We start from the raw sequence: 24807 nt of genomic DNA on the forward strand, positions 1-24807 counted from the left end.
CTCCCGGATATCAGGGGGGCGGGTTTCCATCTCGAGATTGGCTGGGTGCCTCTTTGGTCTCGAAGTTATAGTTCCGGGTAGTTTCTAGGGGAAGGGTTTTTCTTGGCAAGGAACGCCGAAAAATTTTCCCGCTAGGTCGGAGGAAAGACTGGTATGTTTTCCGGTTGTAACGTAACAACCAAGGCCTGGGGCCTGGTGCAAGTTGGGGGGGTAGATAAGCTGGCTGTGCCGGTTCGTTTGGCGCCGGATTTAGGTCCCTGGGAGCGCTAGTTGCTACGTTCCCTTCTGATGGTTCGTGTGTGATGCTTTGCCTCAGAGTTGGAGTGGCGCTCTTCATATATACTTGAATCCGTGGAAAGCCTGTTGGAAATGCGGATAGCATATATCCAAGACAGCGTGTTCATGCAGGTGCTGGGTGCCATACCAAGTATTCACGTATGCCGCCGAAGTTTCATAAAGAGTGCATCTTCGTAGACCCGTTCCAGTGGCATAGATGGGAAGAGCAGACGATATGGCTGGATGAAAACACAATCGCGGCATTGAAGAGTTATTAGGTGATGGTCGACAAGAGGGCTCTTAGTGTCCTTGTAGCGTGAAGGAGTTATTACGCAGCAGAAGACACCGCAACTGCAGGGATAGAGTCGTCCGGGCGCGTGTAGCAGAGCTACAAGGTGGTATAATGGCGCGTGGCAATCGTGTGTACAGCAAAGACAGCTAGATGAGGGTGCGGAGTGCTGTAGTGCAGTAGAAGGTGCTACACATGCAAAGATTCATCTGTCAGGATTGATAGGCCGGCGAGATAAGATGTCGTAGTATTGTGCCGCGGCGACGTATACGACATAGACAGCTGGATGAAGATGTAGGGCGCTGTGGCGCAGAAGAGAATGCCGCAACCGTAAAGAGGCAGACATCAGGATGAGTAGGTAGACGGTTTATGATATTGTAGCGCGGCGTGGCAGTTAGATATAGCAAAGAGCAGCCGGATATGAACTCCTTGTGCATATGTAGGCCGTCAGTACATATCTTCGCAAGACACTTCCATGGTGAGCATTCCTTACCTGTTTCCAAGATGTAGCTTCCTGCCAAGGAGGTTCGAGTGCCTCACTTGATATCCGGGTGAACGAAGTTATGTCTGTGTAGTTAGTATGTTCGCAAGCACCGGGCACGAAGGCACAGTGGTTGAAGCCAGCTCATTCTTCCATTGATCATGTAGCCCTATCTAGGTGCTAATGTCGGGTATCGTAGGCCCAAAGCCAGATTCTCTCCTCCGCAAGAAGACCGCCCGCGAACGTCTGGTGCTTGATTCAGCTGGACACAACCAGCTTGATTGTGGGAGAGCTAGGCGTAGATGTAGTGGTGGCCGTCGTCGTCTTCAGGGTAGGAAAATACGTAGACCGACACTGTGCGGTCATTCTCAAAGATTTGGCACACTGGGGGCAGGGTATTGCGTTTCTCCTTCGGGAAATAGTAGCGGCGGATTTCTTGATGTAGGCTGTAGAGAACCTCAATATCCGAGGGAGCGAGGGGGCCCTTCAAGAGAACTTTTCCCTCTAGAGCGCTAGGGTTTAAGGGCTCCAGCGGGGGCCCGAGGCTCAGGAAGGAGCGGAAACCTTGGCCAAACTCGTCCTCAGGGCGGGTGACCTGGTGCTCAACGCTGGTACGCAGGGAGTAGTGAGCGTGGCTGATGTGCTCTTGAGCATCGTCTGGCTGTGTGTCAGTTAGCATGTCTTACTACCTTGTGAGTGTCAGCCGGCAGACTTACTGATGATTTCCTGCTCCCTGGTCGCGATCTCCTCGTCCCTGTTACTCGACATCTTGAGTTTGAGAGCTGCTCTAAAAGCTTGGGTTAGTGCGTATCGATTGAAGAGGGCGCTTTTGTGCTTACCCGTGCCGAATCGTAGGAAGTTAGTGGGTGATAGAAGGGGAGGGCGGATGCTTCAAGCCACAACCTGCCGCGTCAGTGCGCCTGACGCTGCCAAGGTTGCAATCCGCGTTGTGAAACCGAATTAGGAAATCTTTCAGCAGTGTCTTACACCGTTTCCCCAGTTCAAGCTTTTTAGGGAATAACGAGGTACTAAACGCCCAATCCCTCCATTCTTCAACAGAGCCAAAAGAATACTTTCAACGGAGGTAGCATCATGGCTAGGTAAAACCTCCACGAAAGATCGTAGGCGAAATAGCCGAGTATAATCCCTAGGCCAGACACTGCCGTTGAGAGCCCATGACCACTTTCTGGCAAACGAGCAGAGCTAACACTACCCAGGCTTTCCAACAATCCGGATCGCAAAGGCGACTATATAAAATGGGCTTCAACTCTTCCAGCCCCTTACAAGCCGGATTCGCAATTATGAGCGCCGGCCCGTTGTGCAGGCTGTCTCTTCCACCTTTCGATCTTTTTTTACAGAATCTACCATCCATAAACGAAGGCTCGAGGCTTAGGACTTAAGCCTTACTCAACGAATGTGCAATTGAATCTATAAGGAAGTCAGCAGTCTGACACAACAATGAAGATCGATCATTGTCTTTGAGCCAACAGCCAACACCCACCTATTAGCACGTCGGCTACTGTTGGCCATCAGTCCAAACCGCGGCCACCGAAGGCATTCGCGCAAATACCAAAACTTCCTCCCTGCTCTTCAGCCAAGCCAACGACAACGTGTAATAGCGTGTTTGCTCCCATTTTCGCGGGCAAAGAGCCAACAGCGCGCCGTCCTTGCACGCACCAATCTAGGCAAAGCCCACTGAGACGAGAACAACAAGACGTCAGCACACGACGATGGAACCCAGACTCGCTTCCTGCACATGAGACCCGCAGGTCCCTACACATCTCGGCTTCCACTTCTTGCTCTACTACTTCCTTCCGTCCGCCAACTTTCGAGGAGCAAGGCAGGAGCACGCTTTCGCACTACTCAATGCCGCCTTTACGCCATGGAACACATTCGCTTGACAATAGAGGGAAGGAGCCCGACCCTAACGGCGCTCCGCTCCAGGTGGGCGATGATGCCGCAGACGAGTCCGCCTGTAGCTGCAAGAGGCCGACTACCGAGCAAATGGACCAGCGCACGCACGTGGCGGATGAGGATAAGGGGAGTAGGGGATGACGCACCAGCGCCGGCAATGCGCAGAGCACGCCGCTTCCAGAACATATGATTTAGAGAGGAGAGAGAACCGCAGCTTGGGCCTCGAGGACCACAGACGGCGCTGGCACCTTCAGGCAAGCGAGGCGCAGAAACACGAGGAAATGATGGTCTAAGTCAGAGCTTCAGCTACCGAGGAAGGCGGCAGCACATGACCGGTCTGTTGGAGTTGGTCTGGACCGGCGGCAGGGCCGCGCTTACGCGTACAAAGCCAAACTACTTCTTCAGAAAGCAGGAGTATTTGGACTTAGAAACCAGGCATTGGAAAAGAGAAGGCTGGACAATCCCAGGACAATGGCAGGGTGGGGCGAGAGCTTTCTAGAACAAGTTCGTAAGCGGAGCTCCAATACGGGGTCCCACAGCCGCGGGAGATAGGCCATTATACCGCGTGTCTAGCTCTCTAACAAGCCAGACATGCAACTCAGATAATATATAATCAAAGAGCATAAGCGCTAATACTTCTCACGGCTTCCATCAAACGCGGTCATGACAAAGAGCCCAGAAATTCCAAACAGATTCCCAGCAACAAACACCATGCCCTGTCGCCGCTCCCTTCACAGCACAGCCCCCAAAGGTCACAATACCGAAATCTAAGAGCCCCAGAGCAAACCGAACGGTCTCTCTCTGCCTCTTTCCCCTCCCAAGCCTCGCCATCCTCGCCATCTTCGCCGCGATCGAAAAACCCCACGACAATGAGCCGGACTCCTCGGACATCCACTGGATGGAGAGGTCGCGCGACTAGCGCCAGCAGAAGAACACATGCAAGTCCCCGCTGCCCTTCTCCACGACAAGGTCTCACGGTGCAAGACAGCAAGACAGCAAGCGGGAATGCTGCTGGCGCCAGACGAGGACGACCACGCCCGTTGTATCAGCAGCAGTCATGCCCGCTACGAAGGGTAAATCGGCTGCGAGAACAAGATTTGGAGAAAAACCGAGCCCTGCGTGCTGCAAGCCCGGGGTAGGAACTATCGCTCTGTAGGTCTCGGGTCGTGACCTATGACAGCGTGGCGCGCGTGGAGCAGGACGGTGCGTCTTTGGAGGCTTGACCCTGGGGCTTATGCTGGGCAGGCTGGGGTTCGTTTCTAGGCATGAGTCATGACAGCTGTGGCTTCGTCGATGCTCTAGAATGTGGTAAGTAGCTGGCTTTGGGCGAACTTGGGTGTGATGGTCTGGGAGAGCATTCTGCGGGCAGGAGCCGCGACCTACGACTTTGCGCAATGGGCCCCGGAGAGGCAGCATGTCTGTCGGACTTGTGGCTTCTACGCGCGAGGAGCTTCCTGTGCGTGCTCTCGCGGCCCGCCGCTTGTCTTTCTGGCGGTTTTCGTCTTTGCATGAGAAGCTGCGGCTAGGGACATCGCTCAAAGTTGTGGAAGGGCAGTTTCGGGGCCATTTGGCAGAGTTCACCGGGAAATACAAAAGGTTGCGGGCAAGTAATTGAAGGATCGTATTAAATTCCTGACTTCCGACTATGTACCAGCCCATTGACCATCCCAAAGCCTCCCGCCAAAGACCCGCCATGAGTATTCCAGAGAGTCGTCGCAATAGTTGCTCCGGCGAGCGCGGACAAGCTGACAGATCCGGAGGAGTAGAGCCGGAGGAGAAGCTTCAGTTTCCGGGCCTAAGAGAAGTGGAAAGTAATTAGCATCAAGTAAAAAGAGAAAGCAGAAGAAGAAGAGGGACCAAAAACGCGCAAATCAGATGAAACGATTATGTAATCATGAGGGCATGACTCCGACGCCCCACGACAAGCCAACAAGCCACGACCTTGCCAAACTTAGCTGTGAATCATTGCCCAAGCCCGTGAGGGAATGAACAACGCCTTGACGTTGCTATTTACGTGGCGTTGGCAAAGCCGTGACTCGTCAACCTGACAGCGGAACGCCAAACCCATGTCCTTGATCATGATCAAAGCCAAAAGGTTGATATATTGTTTTCCATCATATGCGGAGGCGATGACGGAAAAGAGATGGACCTACCGAGAGAAGGTAGAGCATGAGATGGGGTAGAACCTAAGAAAGAGCTTGCAAGTTAGCATGGTGTCCCATAAGAAGCGCGGAACAAGGAAACTCGATCGGAAGAGGCAGATCAGACAAAGAGAACAACCGATTTTGAATTTGGTTTGAGAGACAGATCACCGCGCAGAAGCTCACTCTCGGGGTGTTGTCATCGTAATGCGAAGGAGGGCGAAGGAAACAATCTAGAAAAGACTTACTAAGAGCAATGACCAGGCGAACAGAATGCGACAAAACTGACTAAGGTCTGCGAAGGCTCATACCTCATGGACCGGCTACGTGCCATCAAGGATGAGGTCCTAGAAGGTTTGAGGCATTAGCATGGTTGTCCCATAGAAAGCAACGAGCAAGTGTGATGAAAGAACGCGGATCAGGAAAGAAATTGACTTCATGAGCAGACTCAGTACCATAAGATGAATACACATCATTTCCGTGAAGAGGTGAAGATGGAGTGGACATCGAACATACCAAGGACAAAAGGTCTAGTGCGCCAGATGCTCGCTGGTGCAGCATGGAAGCGAGAATTCATGTCAACATCGTGGAGGCCCTAAATGAAATGCCTGAGTTGTTAGCTACATGAACTCAAAAGACTAGAAAATGAACAAGGGAAATGAAGGGAGTGGATCAGATTAAGTTTTCTCCGTCACTGCGGGTCAAGCCGCTCGGAAGAGTAGCATGGCCGCAAAGCTACACCTCTGCAGTCGAAACCACAAAGCTGCAGCCTTGCGAGCGTTTTCGTTTTAATCATCATTTCCACGAGGAAGTGCAATTGCTCAGACTTACCAAGAACTGAATGTCCAGCGTGAAGCTTTCCGGCAAGGCTCGGAGGCGAAGATGCGTGGCTCGGATCCTGAGAAGTCCTAGAGTGTTGAAGATGTTATGGTTTCACTTGAAGAAAAAGAAAAAAAAGTGAAACAAGGTACAGAGAGATTAAGACAGATCAGACAGTTGCATTATCGTCACGCGCCATCGGGTAGAGTATCCGGCGGACCGGACCGAACCCAGGAGGCTCGACAGTCAGATATCTGTTCGTTTCATGCGTTGTCATCATTTCCGAGGGGGAGTGTTCGCCGTCGACCGAGGCGGACGACAGAGGTTGTGGCAGTCAACAAGGGAAAAGGAAGGAGTGGATGTACCTTGAATCTTTGAGCTCAGGCTTTGCGATCGGAAGATGGCGTGAAGCTTGCAACAGCAATGACGGTGCAGATGGTGGACGGTGGACGGTCAGCGGTTGAGTGGATCTGCGAGTTGAGCGGGAGTTAGCACAAGCATCTCAAATGTCTTCTTAAGGGCAATGGATATGTCATGGAAGGTCAGGACCGTGTAAACGGCCACACCAATGTGGGAACAGCGGCTTCAAGCTAGGCCTGGAACCAAGACTGCACCACACTGGCGAGAAGTTCATTAAATGCAGTATGAAACAATCATGGTGATCATAATCTCTCACAATTCATCATACCAAAGATAAAATGTGTCAAACGTAGCGAGCTTGTGGAATACTTACAGAGAGGTTGATGCTGGCTGACAGTCAAGCGTGAGCAGACAAACAGAAGGTCAAGGCGAAGTGACAACCAAGTCGCTGTCGACAGTTGAGCAACAGAGAAGGCAGCGTGCTGCGTGCCACGGCGAGAGACGTCAGCCGGCGGGTGCGATGAGCGGCGGAAAGTGAGAGTGCGTCGAGAGCGAGCGATGGATGAGAGGAAGGAAGGCGAGCAAAGAGAAGGACGAAGGAAGGCAGGCAAAGATAAAGAAGAAGAAAGGCGGGCAGCTTGGGGAAGTGAGGAAGCAGGCGAAGAAAATCTGGGGTTTGGAGCGGAGGTGGAGCAGAGGTGGAGCTGGGGGGAAGGGCGTTTATATGGACGGCAGTGGGGGTCTGTGCTCGCTTCCGACGCTCCTGGCAGCTCTTAAAACAGGCATAAAGGCGCAGTTAATGCTCTGTTGCGCGTGGTGACTTACTACGCGGCTGGGGAATGCCCGTGCACCTCTGCTGGCTGGGGAACCGGGGCCCCACACGCTAGCCGGCGGGCAGCTAGTAGCTGGAGGCATAGTGAATAAGCTTGGGGAGTACCTTCTGCGTGAATTGTTTTGCCTTGTGCTAATTTGTATAAACTAATGCCACCCTGAAGTGATAGTGTCGGTGACGAAGGGACTAGGCCCTGGGTCGGGCGATCGACGATTATTCCATTGCAATTCACCCATACGCACAGCTCTTGGGAATGTATATTTGCTGTTGCAATGTATCCAAGCCATTTGCCGTAGAGAGATCACGACTCACGTCCTTAGAGAAGATTCTATTACTTAGTGTTTTGAAACCCGCGCTGCCACCCAGCCGCCCGACTATGTCTTCCATGTGCCATCTAGACGCGCTACTATATACATTTGAGGAGTAAAATACATTTCTGGCAGTGACCCTTAGATTGCCTTGTGCTAAAGTATGGCCTGTGCGAACCTACCAAGATGCGCCTGGGCATGCTGAAAATCAAGGTTGCTTACGAGGCCAGGGACCAGCCCTACCATCACGCCCACAGCACAGCGACACACCAGACCATTCCCTGTAACTGCTATAAGAGTGCATGCAAGCCATGCGTGCGCCTCTGGCCTGTGGGACTGGTATTCACAATTAACGTTCTAGGTAAATGACGTCTAAGCAATCGGCGGCCGGCGCGAAGTCACCCTCCGCTTGCTAACGCCGACCTACGTAATTGCGCCAGGTCAGAGGTAGGGCCGAGGCGCAAGCGCATTTTCAGCAATCTGACAAGAGTATAGAACAGCATTACACTAGCTACCAGCTTTCGCCGTATCCAGCAAGCGGTGTCGCTCCCGCTGCCTTTTCTCCTAGGGCCGGGGCCTTGGGATCGCCCGCCCCCACGCTAATTTCCGCTCGAAGCCCGCCGCATCATGCACAGAAGAGCTCTTAACGGGCGACACAACTCTGATTGACAGCTTGCAAACGAAGGCAGTATGCTAGGGCAAAGCGTAATGGTCCTCGAAGGAAGCCGACGTCCGCACAGAGATTCCCCTGTTATTTCCCAAGCAGACAACTTCCCTGAAAATCCCTGACTTTGGCCAGGCAGACAACACCACAAGGGGCGCCAAACGACCAATTCAAACCTTATCGCGACAAACATCTTAGGTACCTGCTCAGAGTATGCCTCTTTTTAGTTTTGTTGAGAGTGCCCCGGGATGGGCTCGTCCCTGCTGCTCCGCTGGAGGAAACCCGGTCACGGTAAACAACCGACAGCACTCGATGAAAGTTCAGCCATCCCGCGTTCCAGTATGAGCCAGACTATTAACTGCGCATGCTCCCGAAGGTAAGCAAACCCACCCACACAATTAAAACGTTGGTACTTACAAACAGGACGCGGGCCGCCTGCAAAACGCCCCGGTCGCAAAGGATCAGGACAATCGGCCAACCTCACAGAATCCAAAACACCGAGACACGCCAGCTTGCCATCCTACCTACCGTCAAGCTCCGAGGATTTCCGCCAGCCTAGGCCGTACGCAACACCGCGACTGGCTGTATGAGAACAAACTTGCATTGTGCTTGCCAACTGCGAGCCTGTGTCTTCGCCAGCGGACTACGACGTGCTGCAAATCGAGCATCGATCGGCCTTTGTTTTGCTACAGAGCACGCGCTGCGGCGGCGCGCGTTGCGACAATCACGGCAGCACCTGGGTACAGCGTTCCTCAGGACGGTAAACAGTAGGCTACCTTCGTTTGTGGCTCCGAAAGCGCGAAATACTTTGTACATTTTTGTTTCTCAAGAAGGGACAAAACAGCCGTTTAGGTGCAGGCAAACTATCCTGCGTCGTGCAGGAAAGTCGGCGCCGCTGGGGCAAGGACATGCAGCACTCTGCGGAAGGCCTACAGCTGCTTTGACGGCCAACTTCTCAGGGGATTTCAGGCACGACAGACTCCAGCGAAGGCTGCTGCCCCCCGTTAGCAACACCCCGGCATTAGGCGTCACTTGTTGATAATGTAACGTCCTTTTGGTACAAAATAACTACCAACAGGGTGTTAGTAGTAATTTTATCCTAATCTAACGCCAAATTCGATAGTTTAGTATTTAGTTTATCGTATTCTAGCGACAAGCTGATTAGCCCGATCCGCTGCCAGACAGCAGAGTGCTATTTTCGCCCAATTAGAAAAAGCGTAAATCTTACTAGAAACTACAGCAACCATCGAATTTGGCGTCAGATAGCGATACTTTAACTCACAACACCCTGTTGGTAGCTGTTTTATAAACAGCTGACGTTACATTATCCGAAAAGGACGCCTAATTACAGGGTGTTGCCAACGGGGGGCAGCAACGTTCAAGAGCCGCAGATGCGAACAGTGGGCCAAAGCTCCGAATCATTCTTCACTAGTCAGTAGATGACATATAGGGAGGGAACGTTGCTGGTCGGTTATTTTAGACAGCAAGGTGCTCCGAATCTACCACCACGAACTCAGAACCACCACAAGTATCTATGCACCTGATTGAGCGCCCGCCGCAAATATGTATGGACCGTCAGCTCGACGGACACTTGTGGACTTCATGGTTCACGTAACCGCTTGATTGATTGCTCTATAAAGAGCCATGGTATTCTGACCTCGGCCGATGCATGCACACACTTGTCACCATTGTCCAGTACCATGCTGTTCTTGAGAAGCACACTCATGGCCGTCCTAGCCGCGGCCATAAACGCCCAGACGATGCTTACGGTCGCCAGCATCACGGACGTAGCGCGTCGTGCTGCTCTAATCACTTCCTCACCAGTGTCCACTGCTGCAAGCAGTGTCGCTGTGACTGCCATCTCGGGATGCCACATGCACGGGAGCTCGCAGTAAGGCTGCTATCAGTCTATAAACCTCACCATTGAGCTCTCAGCTAACACGTAAGTACGCAGGTTCTGCCGCGCGGGCTCCGCTGAGTATCAAGTCATAGCTACCGCGTCGGCGACGGGAGAGCTGCCGGCTAGGTATACGGGCTGTCATAAACATGGTGCGGACATGTGAGTTGAGGGTTGGAAATCCGTCCAGTAGTGAATTGATGATGAGGTTAGGTTCTGCATTGGGCCCGACGGCGAAGAAGTCGAAGTCATTGGCGAAGAAGCTGCGGATGCGGAGGAGCACGAGCACGAGCATGAGCATCACCACCATGACCATGACCACGACCACGGTCACAACCACAGCCACGGCAGTTCAGGTGGCAAAAACTGTCACTTCCACGCCGGCGTCGAGTACGCAAACACCTCTTTCTCCAAACCGCACAAGGTCAAGCTGACACGACAAAAACAAACACTGCATCGGCGACGACGAATCTTCAACGCATCCGTCCTGCGGGCGCATCGACCGCGAGTACAACGTCCCTCTGCGCATCGGATTGCTTTTCGTGATCCTCGAAACCAGCGCGCTAGGTACGCCTGCTCCACTTCCTGCGTAAATACAAGTATCGATCACTCACTGACCATCCCACGCAACGACAGCCGTCTTCGCGCCTATGGTCCTCACGTCCTTCACGCGCATCACAGGCGCGCACACCGGATTCATCCTGCTCAAGCAATTCGGGACTGGCGTCATGATATCGACCGCCTTTGTGCACGTATGCCAAACCAACTCTCCCACAAACATCCCCCTTCCTCCTTCCATAAGAAGAAGTCACTAACGTACAACAACAAACACTAGCTCCTCACACACGCCAACCTCATGCTCTCCAACCCCTGCATCCACTACCCCGCGCCCTACGAAGCCACGCCCGCCGCCATCTTCATGGCCGGCCTGTTCCTCGCGTTCCTAGTCGAGTACCTCGGGCAGCGCGTCGTGCTGCGGCGGCAGAAGCAGGCTGTTGTACAAGCACAAACACAGACACAGACACAGACACAAGACCAGCACCAACACCAGCACAATGGCGTTGACGAAGAAGCAGCGCCAGCAGCACCAGCAGCACCAGCGCCGCCCCACCCCGCAGGCGCGGGAGTACGGCAAGACTCCGCCGCCACGACAACATGGGCAGAAGAGCGGAAAGAATCCAGCTCCACCCAAAACACCCCCTCCCCCTCAAATGCCCAACACCCCACCCCACACTCCAACCACCCCACCACCACCGCCCTCCAAAAAATGCTCCTCGGCCTCACCTTCGCGCTCATCACGCCCCTAGGCATGGCGCTCGGGCTCGGCCTGCTGCACCGCTTCAACGGCAACAGCGCGGCGGTCCTGCTGGCGATCGGCGTGCTCGACGCCCTGTCGGCCGGGATACTGGCGTGGACGGCCGTGGTCGAGATGCTAGCGGGAGAGTGGATGGCGCCGGGGGGCGCGCTGCGGGACGCTAGTGGGCGGAAGACGGTCGCGGCCGGGGCGACGCTGCTGGTGGGTGTGGCGGGGATGAGTTTGCTCGGGAAGTGGGCTTAGTGGTTGGTGTTTGGTTGGTATGTGTGTGTGTGTGTGTGTGTGTGTGGCAGGAGGGGGCGTGTTGGTGGTGGTTGGTGGGGTTGAGAAAAGGATGGTACATGGGATATTGCTGATTAATTTTACTGGTAGAGGGGAAATCGTAGATAGGGATTACGCTGTGTGCTGTCTAGCTCCTACAAAAAAAGCATGCTAAACTAAACAAAAACCACTTCTTGTCCTCATTTCTATTGCTCTCGCTCTCGCTCGCTCTCGCTCATGTATCCATGTATGTATGCATCTACCGTATACCGCGCTATGCACGAACGAACCTCAAGCGGCCTCAAAGCACCCATCCCACCTCAAACGAAAAAAGTCAAAACGCCGCCACTTAACATATCTTTTTGCTGCGCTCTAGGTAGCCACCGAGCAACCCGCCATGGAAACCAGACCAGACTGGAAGGAAAACGACCAGGAAGGAAAAGAAAAGGAGAAGAGAAACCTCACTGCTGCCCGTGCCTTCGTTTCTAGTAACAGAAGTAAGTAGGTACTGTAGGTAGTCCGATCCGAAACACCACGCTATGCAACCCAAGCAACCGAAAAAAACACACAAAAAGCAAAGCCGCACTAAGCGCGCGCACACGCACGCACAGCCACCCACCACATTAAAGCTGCAAAAACTCCTGCGCAGAATCAAAGTCCGGCGGCGGCTTGCGGAACATAACCCGCGCCTTGGGATCCAGGGCCGTGAACTCGTTCGTAATCCAGATACCATGTCTTTGCTCCGCGGCCTCCTCGCCCCGTCCTGTAGCGCCGAACCGCGGCGTCACAACCGCCGACGGCGTGCTCGACAGGTCCGCCGTCCTGCTAATCTCGTCGTTGCTGACGCCGTACTCGTCACGCGGAATCCAGATACACGGCTGCGTCATCCGTAGCGCTTGGTGCTCGAACGCCCTACGCACAAGCACGTCGCGCTCTTCTGGCGTCAGGTCCTCCAATTCGTCGTGGTATCCCTGGAAGAGGTAGCCGCCGTTGTGCGGGCCCGCCAGCTCTGGGTCCGTCGCTGCCGCGTTGAGGCGCGGATCCGCGCCGCCCGAGGGGTTGGGCGAGCGCCCGTGATGGTGCTGGTGCAGCTGGGGCGTGGCCATCGGGTTCGGGTTCGGCGACGCGACGGGCTTATTAATGCCCGTGAGGCGGCGGCCCGCGCGTTCCATCTTCTTTAGCTCGATCGAGCTGTGCTTCTCGACGCTGGACGGCGAGGAGGTCGACATGGTGTTGTTGTCGTCGTCGACCGTTGGGTTGTTCTCCTCGTACCGCGCCGCGAGGTTGCGCTCAAACTCTTCTTGCCGTTCCTGCGCCTCGTCTTCCATCGTGATGGGCACGAATTTGAAGAGCGGGCTGAATGCCTTGTTCAACATGAGCTGGTAGATGAAGGTCAAGGGAATCGTGAAGATCATGACAATGGCGTGTGGGATGCAGACGAGTTCCTTCTTTTCGTTCTTAACGATGAAGAACAACCCGACTAGACACAACTCCATGACGTAAAGGCCGGTGAACAGCTGGTTGATGGCACGCGGGAAGAACAGCCCACCGCTGTCAGTGGACCAGCGCATGACGTAGAACATCTGGTAACGCCACACGATCCAGACAATGGCGGCCATGATGATGCAGAAAACCAGGATGAGGGGCGCGATCACAGAATAGATAAGGCCTGCAAATGTCAGCGTCGTCCCAATCCCATCGACGGCTAAACTTACCAATGCACGCAAAGTTGGTGTAGACGGGGAAGAATGTTCCCCATTGCTGGCTGGGAATCTTCCTCTGTCTGTTGAACTTGTCCCTCGCAGTGTTGTCCATGAAGCGAGAGAGAACAAACCACTCCGCCAGGGCGACCATCTGGGCCAATTGCTGCGACCCGCTGTACAGAGCCTGTAGCAAGATATAACTGAAAAAGTAGTTGCTGGCCTTGGGCAGGTTGTAGGCCAAGATGGATGGCAGCTCGAGCGGACTGTTCCACAACTGCTCGAGGACCTTCATCAGACTCGACGAGATGGACACGACCAGGAAAACTTGGATGAAGATGAAGACGAAGTAGAGGTTCTGGATAACCAGTTCCTGTTCCACGCCCGTCGGCACACCGGAGAAGTCGACAAGGAGTCGGAACACAACGGGGAGCAGCATAAGGAAGATGGCCTGGAGACCAGGAGGCAGCGCACCCTGCAGGAAACCCTTGAACCACGATGGCAGACCTTGCAACCATTTGAGCCAATCGTACGAGGCACCAAGGTCATCAAGCGAAGACAAGGAACCGACAAAGGCCATGGGGAATGCCCAAAGAAGAGTAATGCCGAGGCAGATGGCCACGACGGCCGTGTACCGCAAGTATCGGTCCCACCAACGCCTGGACAAATTGTCCCATTTGACGTCCTTGGGGTCAATCTCCAAGATACGCGGCCCCATGTTGTAAGGCCTGTGGTGAGTGATAGACTGGCAAGCCATGTGAGCAGCGACCTGGTGGTTGAACTGGATAAAGGCCGAGTTCATCAGCGGGTACTTGTCCAGGTTCTTCTCGTCCTCGTCAATCTCCTTGTTGAGCTCGAGCAGCTGAAGCCTGCAGTAAATAATGACATCGACCTTCTTGCCAAACGAAAACCACCAAGTCGGCCAGATCTTCCACCACCATGTGGAGCGAGGGAAAAGCGACAAGCGCATGGTCTCACGCTCCTCGGGCTTGATGAACCTCGTCCAGACCGCGGTTGCCCTCTCCTTCTCCAGCTGGCGGTTGTACTCTTCCCAGTCGATGATTGGAGGCTTCTTGGCTGCGTGACGATCACGCTTGATCTTCTCGACCTGTTCTTGAGATTCTTTGGAGTCGTCGGTTCTCTCTGGCTTCGGCAGCTTTTCGATCGAGTTTTTCCTAGAGCCATATGGCGTGGACGGAGACACCGTGTTCGGAGAGGCCGGGTTTGGCGAAGGTCCGCTCAAGGGATACTCATCGTCCTCCTTCGCGAACGGTTCGGGGCTGGGGAATTCGCTATTTTTCCGGAAAATGCGCAGTGGGTTGAGATGCTTGTTGGTCAGCTTGTGCTTCGCATCGCTCCTTTGGGACCGCGTGGAGGCTACTCTGCGAAGGCCAGTAGGGGCGCGAGACGAAGGGTCGCGCGTGCGAGATGCTTCGCGCGAGGCATTCGGCGAAGAACCCTGCATCGTCGGCGTCCTGTAGTTTTGCGAGGTGCGGCGTACAGCCGGGCCTCTGTGAAGGTAATCCTTCGTACGTGGCGTCATGTCAGACTGTTGATCTGGCTCAGGCTCGGGCCCACGATGCAAATGATCCTTGGATGGGCCTAGAGCACCAGCATCTGACGACAAGGGCGGCGGGTGGTAGCTCTGGCGGATATGGATGTCGTTGACGGGTCCATCGTCAGCACCGTCGATGTCGGGGTTGTATCCTACCGGGGAATCAAAGGCGTGGTCGACGTCCCTTCGGGCGTGGTTGAAACTCTTGCTCATTCCCTCGGCAGTCGAGTGTCCGAATCGATCGATGTTCTGTCCCAAAGCGCCAAACCCTCGTCCAATACCGTGGCCAATCTGGTTGAATCCCTGACCGACGGCCGAAAGACCCTGACCGACAAGTTGAATTGGCTTTTTGGCACCCTGGCCGTTCGCTTGTTGGCTGGACGGGCCATCCATGGCTTCGTGCAACTGTTCGTCGAGGGTGTGGGCCTCGTGCGGGTTGTTCGCACTCTCACCGACCTCGCCGGCCATCTGTTCGGCTTGTTTCTGCTCGAGATTCTCTTGTTCTTGGCGTTCCATCTTCGATCTCTTCATGCCGGCCTCCTTCTCTTCCCGTTTACGCATCTTGTTAGCTCTGACCTTGCACTTGCGGATCAGCGCCGTTTCAGCCCCTTCGAGTCTCAACGCAATCTCCTCGCGCTTGTTCTTCTTGTCCAGCAGATCGCCAAAGTCTCGGTTAATCCAAATGTTGCGCAGGCCGCCGGGGAAAGCATCGAAGAGGGCGTCGAGCGAATCGACGGTGCACCACTTGTCCGGGATGTTGGTGACGAGGACCGTGGTGGCGGAGGCACGAATGCGATGGGACGGAGACGTCATCCACTTCTGGCGCTCTTGAATGTAGTTCTTGAGCTCGGTGTAGGAGACGAAACACACCCAGATGATGACGACGAGGGCCATGACCAAGTGCGCCACGAGGCGGTTTGTCTTGTTGGCGCCGATATTCGCCCAGCCGAACAGGTCGAGACCCATGGTGTCGGTGTTGACGGGCCCGGTGGCGTTTAGCGGCAGCAGGATGGGCAGCAGGACGCATGCTAGCGGAAAGAAGATCTTGAGCAGGACGTAGATGAAGCGGATGAAGAAGTAGGCATCCAGACCGCACTTTTCGATGAATTGGCGGCGGCGGGTGAGAAAGACGGGCGCGATCCAGCGCACCCATCCAGCGGGTGGAGGCACGAAGCGCTGCCGTTCGGGCACGAGGTAAGTTGTCGGCTCACTGCGATGGTGTCAGGCGGGGTCCAAGCGCGGCACGGGACGCAGCAACTTACTAGATTCTCCTGAGCTTCTGGCGGAGGACGTAGAAGAGGGCAAAGAAAGAGGCGAACGCGACGATACCCGTCACCAGCGTGGCGGCGAACTGGGGGAAAGAGATGTTCTGGCTGTCGAGGGCCTTGCCAGCGTTTCCCCCCGACAGCGGGTCCTTGGTGGAATTCGTGTTCATGGCGGCAGGCGCGTTCACGCAAGCGGGGAATGCATGCGGGCTGCAGGCGTTGGTCGTGGCAGCAGCGGGGAGTGGGTAGGTGACAGAGGAGGAGCGGGGCGAGGAATATTAGGTGGAGGACAGGAAAGCAGGAGAAAGAGTAGGTTGGCGGGTAACGGGTAAGGATGCGCTGTCGCGGACGGGCACAAAGCGCGCGAGTTTGGAGCGGCGCCAATCAAGCGGAGACCCTGGCGGCCAAAGCCCCCGACGTCATGCCATGATTGGGCCATTCACGATAGACGACGCAGCCCCCGGTACGCGGCTCTGAACTTGCTGGAATGCTGGCCACTCCAAGCCCCGAATTGCGGCCCCTCTGAAACCGTGTCCACGTGACGACGTATCGGATTGACGCAAGGGGGCCGCTCTTTAACCTTTCTCCACTGTAAATCTCGACAGCTCCGGATTCCACAGGGCTGACTCGCTGTGGGAACTGCTTCGTGCACTGTGGCTCTCACAATCGTCTTTGACTTTTTTTGCCTTTGTGTTTAAACAAACACTGTTGCAAAAATACTTTTAGGGCTCTCTTAGCGCTGGCGGCCCGCCCCGGCCCTTTGCCACACATAACGCTGTCTACATATCTCGCCATTCTCGTCTTTCATCGGCATTGGAACAACACACCTCGCCAGACAATCGATGCTCCTTCAAGCCCAACACGGCCCATCACCGACCATCACTGACGCCACACGTAGGTCGCGCATTCCGTCCCTTCCGATCACGTTTCCTGCACAGGGTAAGTAGGTATGGACATACGTAACGTCCATCACCGTGAAACGAGATTCACCACCTAACGAGACAACAGCATGTATGTAGTATGCGCCCTAAAACCCCTTCGCTCCTATCCAGGGCCCAGGCTTAAAGCCAGGCAAGAAGTGTTCCGTAATGACTGCTCGCATCCTCCCCCATCTCGCCAGAAGGTGAATCTCGGTTGCCGGTGACCGACATCTCGCGTGCTCCCACCCACCTCCTCATCCTCATCATCATCATCATCACCGTCATCACCGGCACTCCGACTCCCCTCCGACCCTTCCACTCCTTGTGTCCGAGGCACCCTCCCTCCTCTACGCTCCTCCCCAGCCTCACGTGCCGAGCGTCCCACCCTCGCGAGTCGAGTAAAAAGTCGTTCCGCCCCGGCAAGCAGGAGTCCGTGCACGAGCAGCGTCTCGCCCTCGCGTCCCTCGCGTCTCGCCCTTTTGCCCTGGCGTCTCGCGCAGCGAGCCAGCAAGCGTAGCGAGCCCGACAGACCGTTACTCCGTAAAACGGCGCGCATCCTCTGGACCCTGGCCGGCGCCACAAGCTCTCCAGCGCGCGTCTCGAGAAGAATGCAGGGCGGGGAGCAAGTTCGCGACCGCAGCGCAGTGGCAGCGTCGCCAACGCCGAGGCTGGCGTCATGCAGCCGCGCAGGGGCCAGGCATAGGAACCGGAGCCCTGACGTGGTCAGCGCTTGCGGTCGTCGTCGCCAAGCCAAAAAGCGACATGATGATCGCCGGCGCGCGCGGGCTGTGCGCGCTGCGGCGTGCCTCTCGTCATAGATGCATACGGATTCGGATACGGATATTCGCGGTGCACGTCTGAGGGCCGGCCGTGGGGGTGCTCCCACGCTCCGTAGCATTGCACTGCACTGGTAGGTAGGGAGTGTGTGCGCGTTTTGTCGGCTAGGACCTTTAAAGGGACGAGCGGGATGTTTGTCTCGTTTGTGTGCTGCTGCTGCTGCTGCTGCTGCTGCTGCTATTGCTATGTACGGGGTATGTAGTACTCCTTCAACCACCCTCCGCCCCAAGTCGGTACGATCCCCCTCATCCCCACACGCTCTGCCCCACAATCTCTCCACGTCTTTCCCTCTCCGTCTTTGGTATCTGCCACCTGGGTTGGTTGATGGGGTCTTTGGAGGTGGGCAAATGGTAATAAAGCAACGAATAGGTGAAGATGGCAACTAATGACAAAAGCAACGGTGTTCGTGTTCTTCATTGCTTCTCGAGTTTAAACGACAGTTCTAGAATGATTTAGGGCATGATTTGGTCGTGGACATGGAGCGAGTGAGTGCCTATGTGATAAGTAGAGAGAGAGCAGAAAGAACAAATCAACAGCCTGCAGCATAAAACGGGACAGCATCGCAAGAAGGAAGAAGCACAGCGCGCCATGCAAAGAAGCCGCAGCTTGAAAATCACCGAGAAATGGAGTATCCGCGTGCACAACATACATCACACATGCGCAAAAATAGTACCAAACGTGACCACCAAAAAGCACCACGACGCGCGACCCGCGCGCGCCGCCTCGCGTCATATTACAAGCGTCTATAGCCCAGGCGGCAGGCAGTGTGTGCAATGAAAAGTGAAGCGGACCGACCCCGCAAACAAGCGGCGGGGGCAAGTAAAAAAAAAGCGCAGACGCAGAAAGAGAAGCGCGTCTACAAGGAACGAAAACTGCATCTGAAGGAGAAGATGTGGACACAGACGTTGGAAGAAAAAAGGAAAGAACAGAGGCGGGAAAAAACCACCGCGTCAACGCCGCGCATCAACGATATAAGAGATGCGGAACCGGAGAGAAGAACCCCAGAGACCCAAGAAAGATAATGCAAGAAAACCACGCGAGCAGGCGGACAAGCAGGCAGATTTCATCGTACAGCGTGTACCCGTGGTCGACTCGTGAGAGTCATTATTCAGACGACCCGAGTGCCGTCTTTCAAACGCCGAAAATGCAGTGCGCGAGGCGGCTAGCCCGCGATGAGAACCCAGAGGAGGAAGACTGCAAGCGTGTGTTAGTTCAACCATTCGACTATAACAGCAGAGGGGAAACTCACAAATCATCAGCACGCCGAACATCTTTGCAACAAGCCAGCGATTGCCGCTCATACGGCCCCAGTACTTCATCAGCTCCCGCTGGGCGCCCTGTACATTATCGACGACGTCTTCGGTGTTTGCATCGATGCGCTGGATCATCTCGCTCTGTTCCGAGACCATTTGTGCCAGCTGACCGAAGATTCCACCCAGCTCTGAGATAGTCTGCTCGATAGCCACGATAGCCTCACCACGCTGGTTGATATATGTGTTGGTGGGCTGAGCCTCTTCCATCATCAAGAGCTGCTGATCCGACATGTGACCGCCGCGGGAGCCGCCCATGAGGGCCGAGGAGCCAGATCCATCGGGCTCGAGAGTGAGGAGATCCTGCTGCGCGGCATTCGTGTAGGTAGGCGGGTTGGGGCTGCGGCCACGCTGGGGCGGCTGGTAGAGAGGCGAGTCGGAGCGGCCGGGCTCGGCGAGGGCGGGGTGCTGCTGGGCCGAGGCTGAGACGGAAGAGACAAAGTTCTCGGTGCGCGACTTAGAAGCCTGGATGTTCTTTGTGCGTAGCTCGAGAACCTCCTTGAAGGAGAGACCGACGTCGGCGACACGGCCCTGCAGCAGCAGCAAGACGTTCTTGTTGTGTTCTCCTTCTTGGTCGACCTGCTGTTGGCGCGGATGTTGCGCAGCCGACATGCCCTGCAGCTGCTTGATGCTGCCGTTGAGCTGCGCCAGGTCCTGCTTGATGACGTAGGTCAACTCGGCGATCTCGACGGGGCGGTCGTCGAACAGCGTCTTGCGGCGCGCCAGCTGGGCCAGGCGTTCCAACTTGGCCATGGCCCCCGAGATGCCGCGGCCGATATCCGCCGCCTTGCGCGCAAACTCGGAGCGCTGCCCGCGCGTCGGAGCGCCATTGCCATTGCCAGCTTCGGCGCGCTGCGAGGCCGTCAATAACGACTGCCGCTGGGCACCGACTTTGTTGGAGGCGAGGCGGCGTTGGGCCTGGTGGAGGATGGAGCGGAACTCTTCGGTGCGGTCCTGGACACAGACGGCGGCGGCTACCATGACGGCGGCGAGGGGGGGAGAAACGGCGAGGGAGACGGCGGAGACGGCGGGGCGAGGTGGAGGTGGAGGTTGTGGATTAGTATAGGCGGATAGAGGTGGAAAGGAGTGGCGGCAGATGGAAAAGTATTTTTAGGAAAAAGGAAGAGAAAGAGAGAGTGATGGTTGCGTATGGCAGCTTTGTCTGCGTGGCCCCCGAAAGGCCCAAGCCCCAAAGGCATTACGAGTCGCCGCCAAGGCGCGCGCCACAACTGAACAAACGAACGCCTGACTGACTCCACCGCCCCAGCCACGCTCGCTCCGTGTTGTATCCCCATTATTGCGTACCTACGTAGTAGCTAATTTCTCGTCCTAATCTCGTCCTAATCTCGTATCCACCCCCCCGCTGCTGCCCTACAAGACTGTCCCTGCCGTCTGCTCTGCGCCGCCCATGTTTGCCGCTTGATATTCCCCCCCTTCTCCACCATGGCAGGCCAGCCCTACAACTTCGCGCCCGATCGCGTCACCTCGCCTTTGTGAGTCGCCACGGAACGCCCACCTCGCAGCGCGCTCCTCTCGGCGCTTGCGCTGACTGACATGCCCAGTGACCGTCGTCCGCAGAGCCCCTTCACTTCCGGCCAGCCACCCTCTTTCAAGACAAACATCAACCGCAACAAGACGCGCAAGTGGGTCGAAGCCAAGGCATACAACTACGACGGCGACGACTGGGGCGACTATGACGAGGACGACGAGTACGGAGTCGCCGCCCATGCTTCTACCGCCCCCCAGCCGCCCGCGGCCTTCCGCAAGCGCGGCCTGAGCATCGGCAAGAATGGCCAGCCTCGCAGCTTCACCGAGCCCAGCGTGGCCCCCGGAGAGCCCTCGTCCGCTCGTCGCAACTCTTTCGAACAAGGCGACGAAAAGCGAGCCTTTTCCGCTTCCAACGCCATGCCGCAATCCCCTCCGCGCATCAACACGACCGTTCTTGGCGGCGACGTCCAGCCCTCGGCCAATACCATGACTGTCAGCCCCAGCGTTTATTCGCCCGCTACACCCGCCACAGGCCCCTCCACCCACCACCAACCCCCGCATGACGCCACGTCACAGAGCCGCCAGTCAAGCTGGAACCAGTCGGTAGCTAGCGACTCGTCCCTCTTTATGGATCCTCACCAGCGTCGTGACTTCGAACAGTCTTTCCTGCCGCAGCCACTGCAGATGCGCGGCGCATCGCCTGCGCCCACCAGCGCCCCCGACCCGGCTGCCGCGCAGCACTTCCCTCCCCGCAAGAGCAGCCTCAGCTCGCCCACCGATCAGCGAAGGCCGTCTTTCCCCCAGTCAGGTTCGTCCTTTCAACAGATGTCTCCTTCATCTGCCCCAACCCCCGCAAGCCCAAGTAAGATTGTGCGCCCTGCAGATATCTACAAGCGACTGGAAGAGACGCGTCAGCGTGAGAGGGAATCTATGGACTCAGACAGGCCGTCTTTGGACGGTCTGACCAGCCCCGTCGAGGACCAGCGTGGCCAAGAGCGAGGCAGGCCACTGCGCACCTCACCGCTCGAGACGGTCGCCGAGCGCAAGAGCGAATATCTGCCCGAGTTTTCGCTCAACGAGCCGGAACCCCAGGCGCAGACCGCTCAAGCCCCGGCGCCCGTCGCGAGCTCTGAGGGCTCATTACCAGCTCTCCTTCCCCCCGTCAGGCCTGTGTCTAATTTTGATACTGATTTCTTGCGTTCTGCAGACACTCACGACGCCTCGCAAGCGTCAAGCACTCAAGCAACAAACACTCCCGAGATCCTTGCGCAAGCAAACAGGCAGCTGCCCGAGCCAGAGGTTGGGCCGACGGGCGACGCCCAATTACAGCACCAGCCGTCGCTCGGATTTAGGTCCGCGGTCCGCGACGCTTTCTACCGGCCCGATGACAACTCGGTCCCCCCAACGCCGATTTCCAAAACCGACTCTCTCGGTACCGGCGCCTCCGAGGTGACGAGAAGTGACACTACCAGCACGGCTGGCATCAGTCCGATCATGAGCAGGGTCCCTAGCGGAGCGCGTCCTGGGGGCAAGAAAGGAAAGGAACCGGATTATTCCCACCCCTCTATTGCCGAGGAACCGGGCTCAAGGCCCGTATCGATTGGAACTATCCGTCAGGTCAATCGCAAGCCCTCGCCATCGACGTACAATCCCGAAACGGTGCCCAGAGTTTCTACACCGACTGGACGCCGGAACCTGGGGACGCCAAGTCCCAGCCATAGCCCTGCGCGGTCACCTGCCATTGCGCCCGCACAAAACCTTCCAGAGCCAGAAGCCGCTGACCTTGGAATGGCCAGCCCAGCAGATGCGGACCCGGCGAGCCCGAAAAACTTTCTCACAAGAGAGGCGGATCTCGCGTCTCCGTCGCGGAGCTCCGGACGCACGAGCCAAGACGCGGGGGCCGAGTTGCGGCATGCGCAGACGTCATTCCTTGAGCACCGTCAATCACTCTCCTTGGACACATCCGCCCCCACATCACCGATCTCCGCGTCTGAATCACCCACCAAGGGTCGCGTTCGCGACATTGCTAACAGGCTCAACGCTGACTCGAGGAGAAACTCGACGCAGTCGGTCACATCCGTGAAGAGCAGTGGCTCTGGTAGCAAGCTCCATAGGTCGCGCTCCACGTCGCCCGTCAAGCGGCTGCCAAATGATGCGCGCCCAAAGCCCGAAAGAGCCAGCACATTCAGGCCACAACTGCCGGGTACCTGGGAATCGTTTAACACGTCGGTGTCGGATCCGGCTACGCCAAGTGAGGCAAAGTCTGAACTTGATCTTAGGACTCCAGCGCGCCCGGCTTCTACCAAGACTGGACAAGGGCCGCTTGAGGAGACAGACATCACTCCTACCACGAGCAAGCGGCCGCTCGACCACAAGGATGCGGTCGACCCTGCCGCCAATCCGATGGGGGCTCTGGCAGCTGCGGGTGCCGCCATGGGCGAGGCGCTCAAATCAGCTGTGGGAGCCGGTGAGAAGTCGGAACCGCAGTCTTGGGAGAACTCGGCTGCGTCTTCGGCTGAGAACTTGCCTGTCGAGGAGGAAAAGAAAGACAGATCCGTTGGTGATGTCTACCTTCGTCCGCTCCAATTGGATCGCAAGGCTTCCTCCATCGAGTCGGACAGCAGTGTCCCGCCTTCACCTCCGGCCGACGAACAACAGACGCCATCAGTTGAAGAGGAGATCCGGATGCCGTTGCCCCTGAAGTCGAGAGAGCCTTCGGTCCACTCTGAAGGTGAATTCCTGTCGGCGAGACGTCCCGACATCGTCACGCAGCTGAGCACGGAGCCTGCTTCGTATGACACCGAGAGTGACAGGCTGCGGAAAGAAATTGTCGCTCGTCTCAGCACCCCGAGTTTGGCTTCCGAAAATGCCGAGGGCGCCCGCGCCCTATCACTCTCGGCGCAGGCTGCCGGCCCGGAAGGGCGTACGGCCTCTCCGAACAACCGAGTGAGCATCGCCATCCCTACCGAATATGGCGATTACTGGGCCCGTTACGGCGACGATGATTCGCTCGACCGGATGCCAACGCACGACTCCACTCATTCGGCTGCAGCTGCCCCTGAGCACACCGTTCGCCCAACCATGCCTGACAGATCCAAGACTTCCACTGGCTCTGAAAGTACTGGCGCTCACAACCCCTTGGTCAAGCGGTTCAGCTGGGAACAAGACTCCGCAGCGACTACGCCTTCGGCTGGTGCTGCACCGAGAGTCACACTCCCGACAACTGAGTTACCCGCTGCTAGCAAATCACCTCCCACCAATCAATCAAGCCAAGAACCTGACCGATCTGGAAATAGAGCATCCATCGCCCAAGCCATCGCCGAAATGCCGGATGGCCGCCCGATATCCGCTGACGGACTGCATATTATCAATCCGGAACCTGAATCCGATTCTGATGTCGCCGAACTCGAGGCTCCGGCTGCACCGGCCCAGCCACACCAACCTCCTGGAGACCTCTCCCTCGCGGCAAGCCTGGAGCCCGCGCTTTCTGCCACCCAGACGCCACCGCCTGCCTCGCCGGCCCCGACGACGCCGCAAGCCAAGGTTCCACTGTTCCGTGAGATCCTTGCCCTCAAGTCTTGCGATGAGCGGGTCGCCAAGTACAACGAGACGCGCGAGCAATTCGCCAACATGGAGACCGGTTTGCGCAATTGGATCTCCTCCACGTTGGAGAAGAAGCCTGAGCACTCTCACCTCATCAGCCTACCCACGCAACCGCTGCCACCGCTCACGAGCGGCGGCGGTGGAGGTTTGGGCGGCATGAGGCACAAACACAACAAGTCCCTGACGACGGGCCTGCGCAAGGGCAGCGGCATGCAGGGGCAATTTCTTGACTCTAGCGCGGCGAACAGTGCGGGTTCGCCCACGGGCCAGCAGGTCACGAGCCCGGGTGCTCCCGCCAACAAGATGCAGTCGAAGGGTAAAGACTTGCTGAAGGGCGCGGGAGTGCTGGGCGGCAAGGGAATGAAGGAGGCGAGAGGGTTCTTTTCCAAGGGCAGGAGCAAGTGGAGGGGCAGCGGGGCTGACAGCAAGGTAGATTGATGACCTTTCTTTGTTTTTGCTGCTTTTACCTTTGCACCTTCACCGCACGCACTACGCACACACGACGCTCGTTGCCCATCTGTCACTACTGCGGGTTGTTTTGATTTCTTCTTTTCCTGTTTTTTTTTTTTTTT

The 24807-nt window shown here is 56.4% G+C and overlaps 5 protein-coding genes across 5 annotated transcripts; 2 read left to right on the forward strand and 3 right to left on the reverse strand.

Annotated features, from left to right (window-relative positions):
• Window positions 1-9808: 9808 nt before the first annotated feature.
• On the forward strand, window positions 9809-11539 carry K452DRAFT_302372 (uncharacterized protein; the record flags this gene model as incomplete). Its single annotated transcript, XM_033542579.1, has 6 exons — window positions 9809-9975; window positions 10039-10143; window positions 10195-10405; window positions 10491-10548; window positions 10618-10733; window positions 10817-11539. 6 exons carry the CDS (start codon window positions 9809-9811, stop codon window positions 11537-11539), a joined length of 1380 nt encoding a protein of 459 aa, XP_033392581.1.
• A 641-nt stretch (window positions 11540-12180) lies between these two features.
• K452DRAFT_302373 (uncharacterized protein) lies at window positions 12181-16247 on the reverse strand (the record flags this gene model as incomplete). The annotated part of the gene is made up of 3 exons (XM_033542580.1): window positions 12181-13226; window positions 13273-16022; window positions 16075-16247. The coding sequence occupies 3 exons, from the start codon at window positions 16245-16247 to the stop codon at window positions 12181-12183; spliced, it is 3969 nt and encodes a 1322-aa protein (XP_033392582.1).
• An 833-nt stretch (window positions 16248-17080) lies between these two features.
• Window positions 17081-18079, reverse strand: K452DRAFT_116423 (uncharacterized protein). The gene has a single exon (XM_033535096.1). It carries the CDS (start codon window positions 17893-17895, stop codon window positions 17122-17124), a length of 774 nt encoding a protein of 257 aa, XP_033392583.1. The 5' UTR covers window positions 17896-18079; the 3' UTR covers window positions 17081-17121.
• Window positions 18080-18996: 917 nt separating this feature from the next.
• On the reverse strand, window positions 18997-20125 carry K452DRAFT_312788 (uncharacterized protein; the record flags this gene model as incomplete). Its single annotated transcript, XM_033543589.1, has 2 exons — window positions 18997-19028; window positions 19084-20125. The coding sequence occupies 2 exons, from the start codon at window positions 20123-20125 to the stop codon at window positions 18997-18999; spliced, it is 1074 nt and encodes a 357-aa protein (XP_033392584.1).
• Window positions 20126-20587: 462 nt separating this feature from the next.
• On the forward strand, window positions 20588-24673 carry K452DRAFT_302375 (uncharacterized protein; the record flags this gene model as incomplete). Its single annotated transcript, XM_033542581.1, has 2 exons — window positions 20588-20637; window positions 20707-24673. 2 exons carry the CDS (start codon window positions 20588-20590, stop codon window positions 24671-24673), a joined length of 4017 nt encoding a protein of 1338 aa, XP_033392585.1.
• Between the last annotated feature and the right edge of the window lie 134 nt (window positions 24674-24807).

The sequence above is a fragment of the Aplosporella prunicola genome (assembly GCF_010093885.1).
Source record: "Aplosporella prunicola CBS 121167 unplaced genomic scaffold K452scaffold_37, whole genome shotgun sequence".
NCBI classification, from domain to species: Eukaryota; Fungi; Ascomycota; class Dothideomycetes; order Botryosphaeriales; family Aplosporellaceae; genus Aplosporella; species Aplosporella prunicola.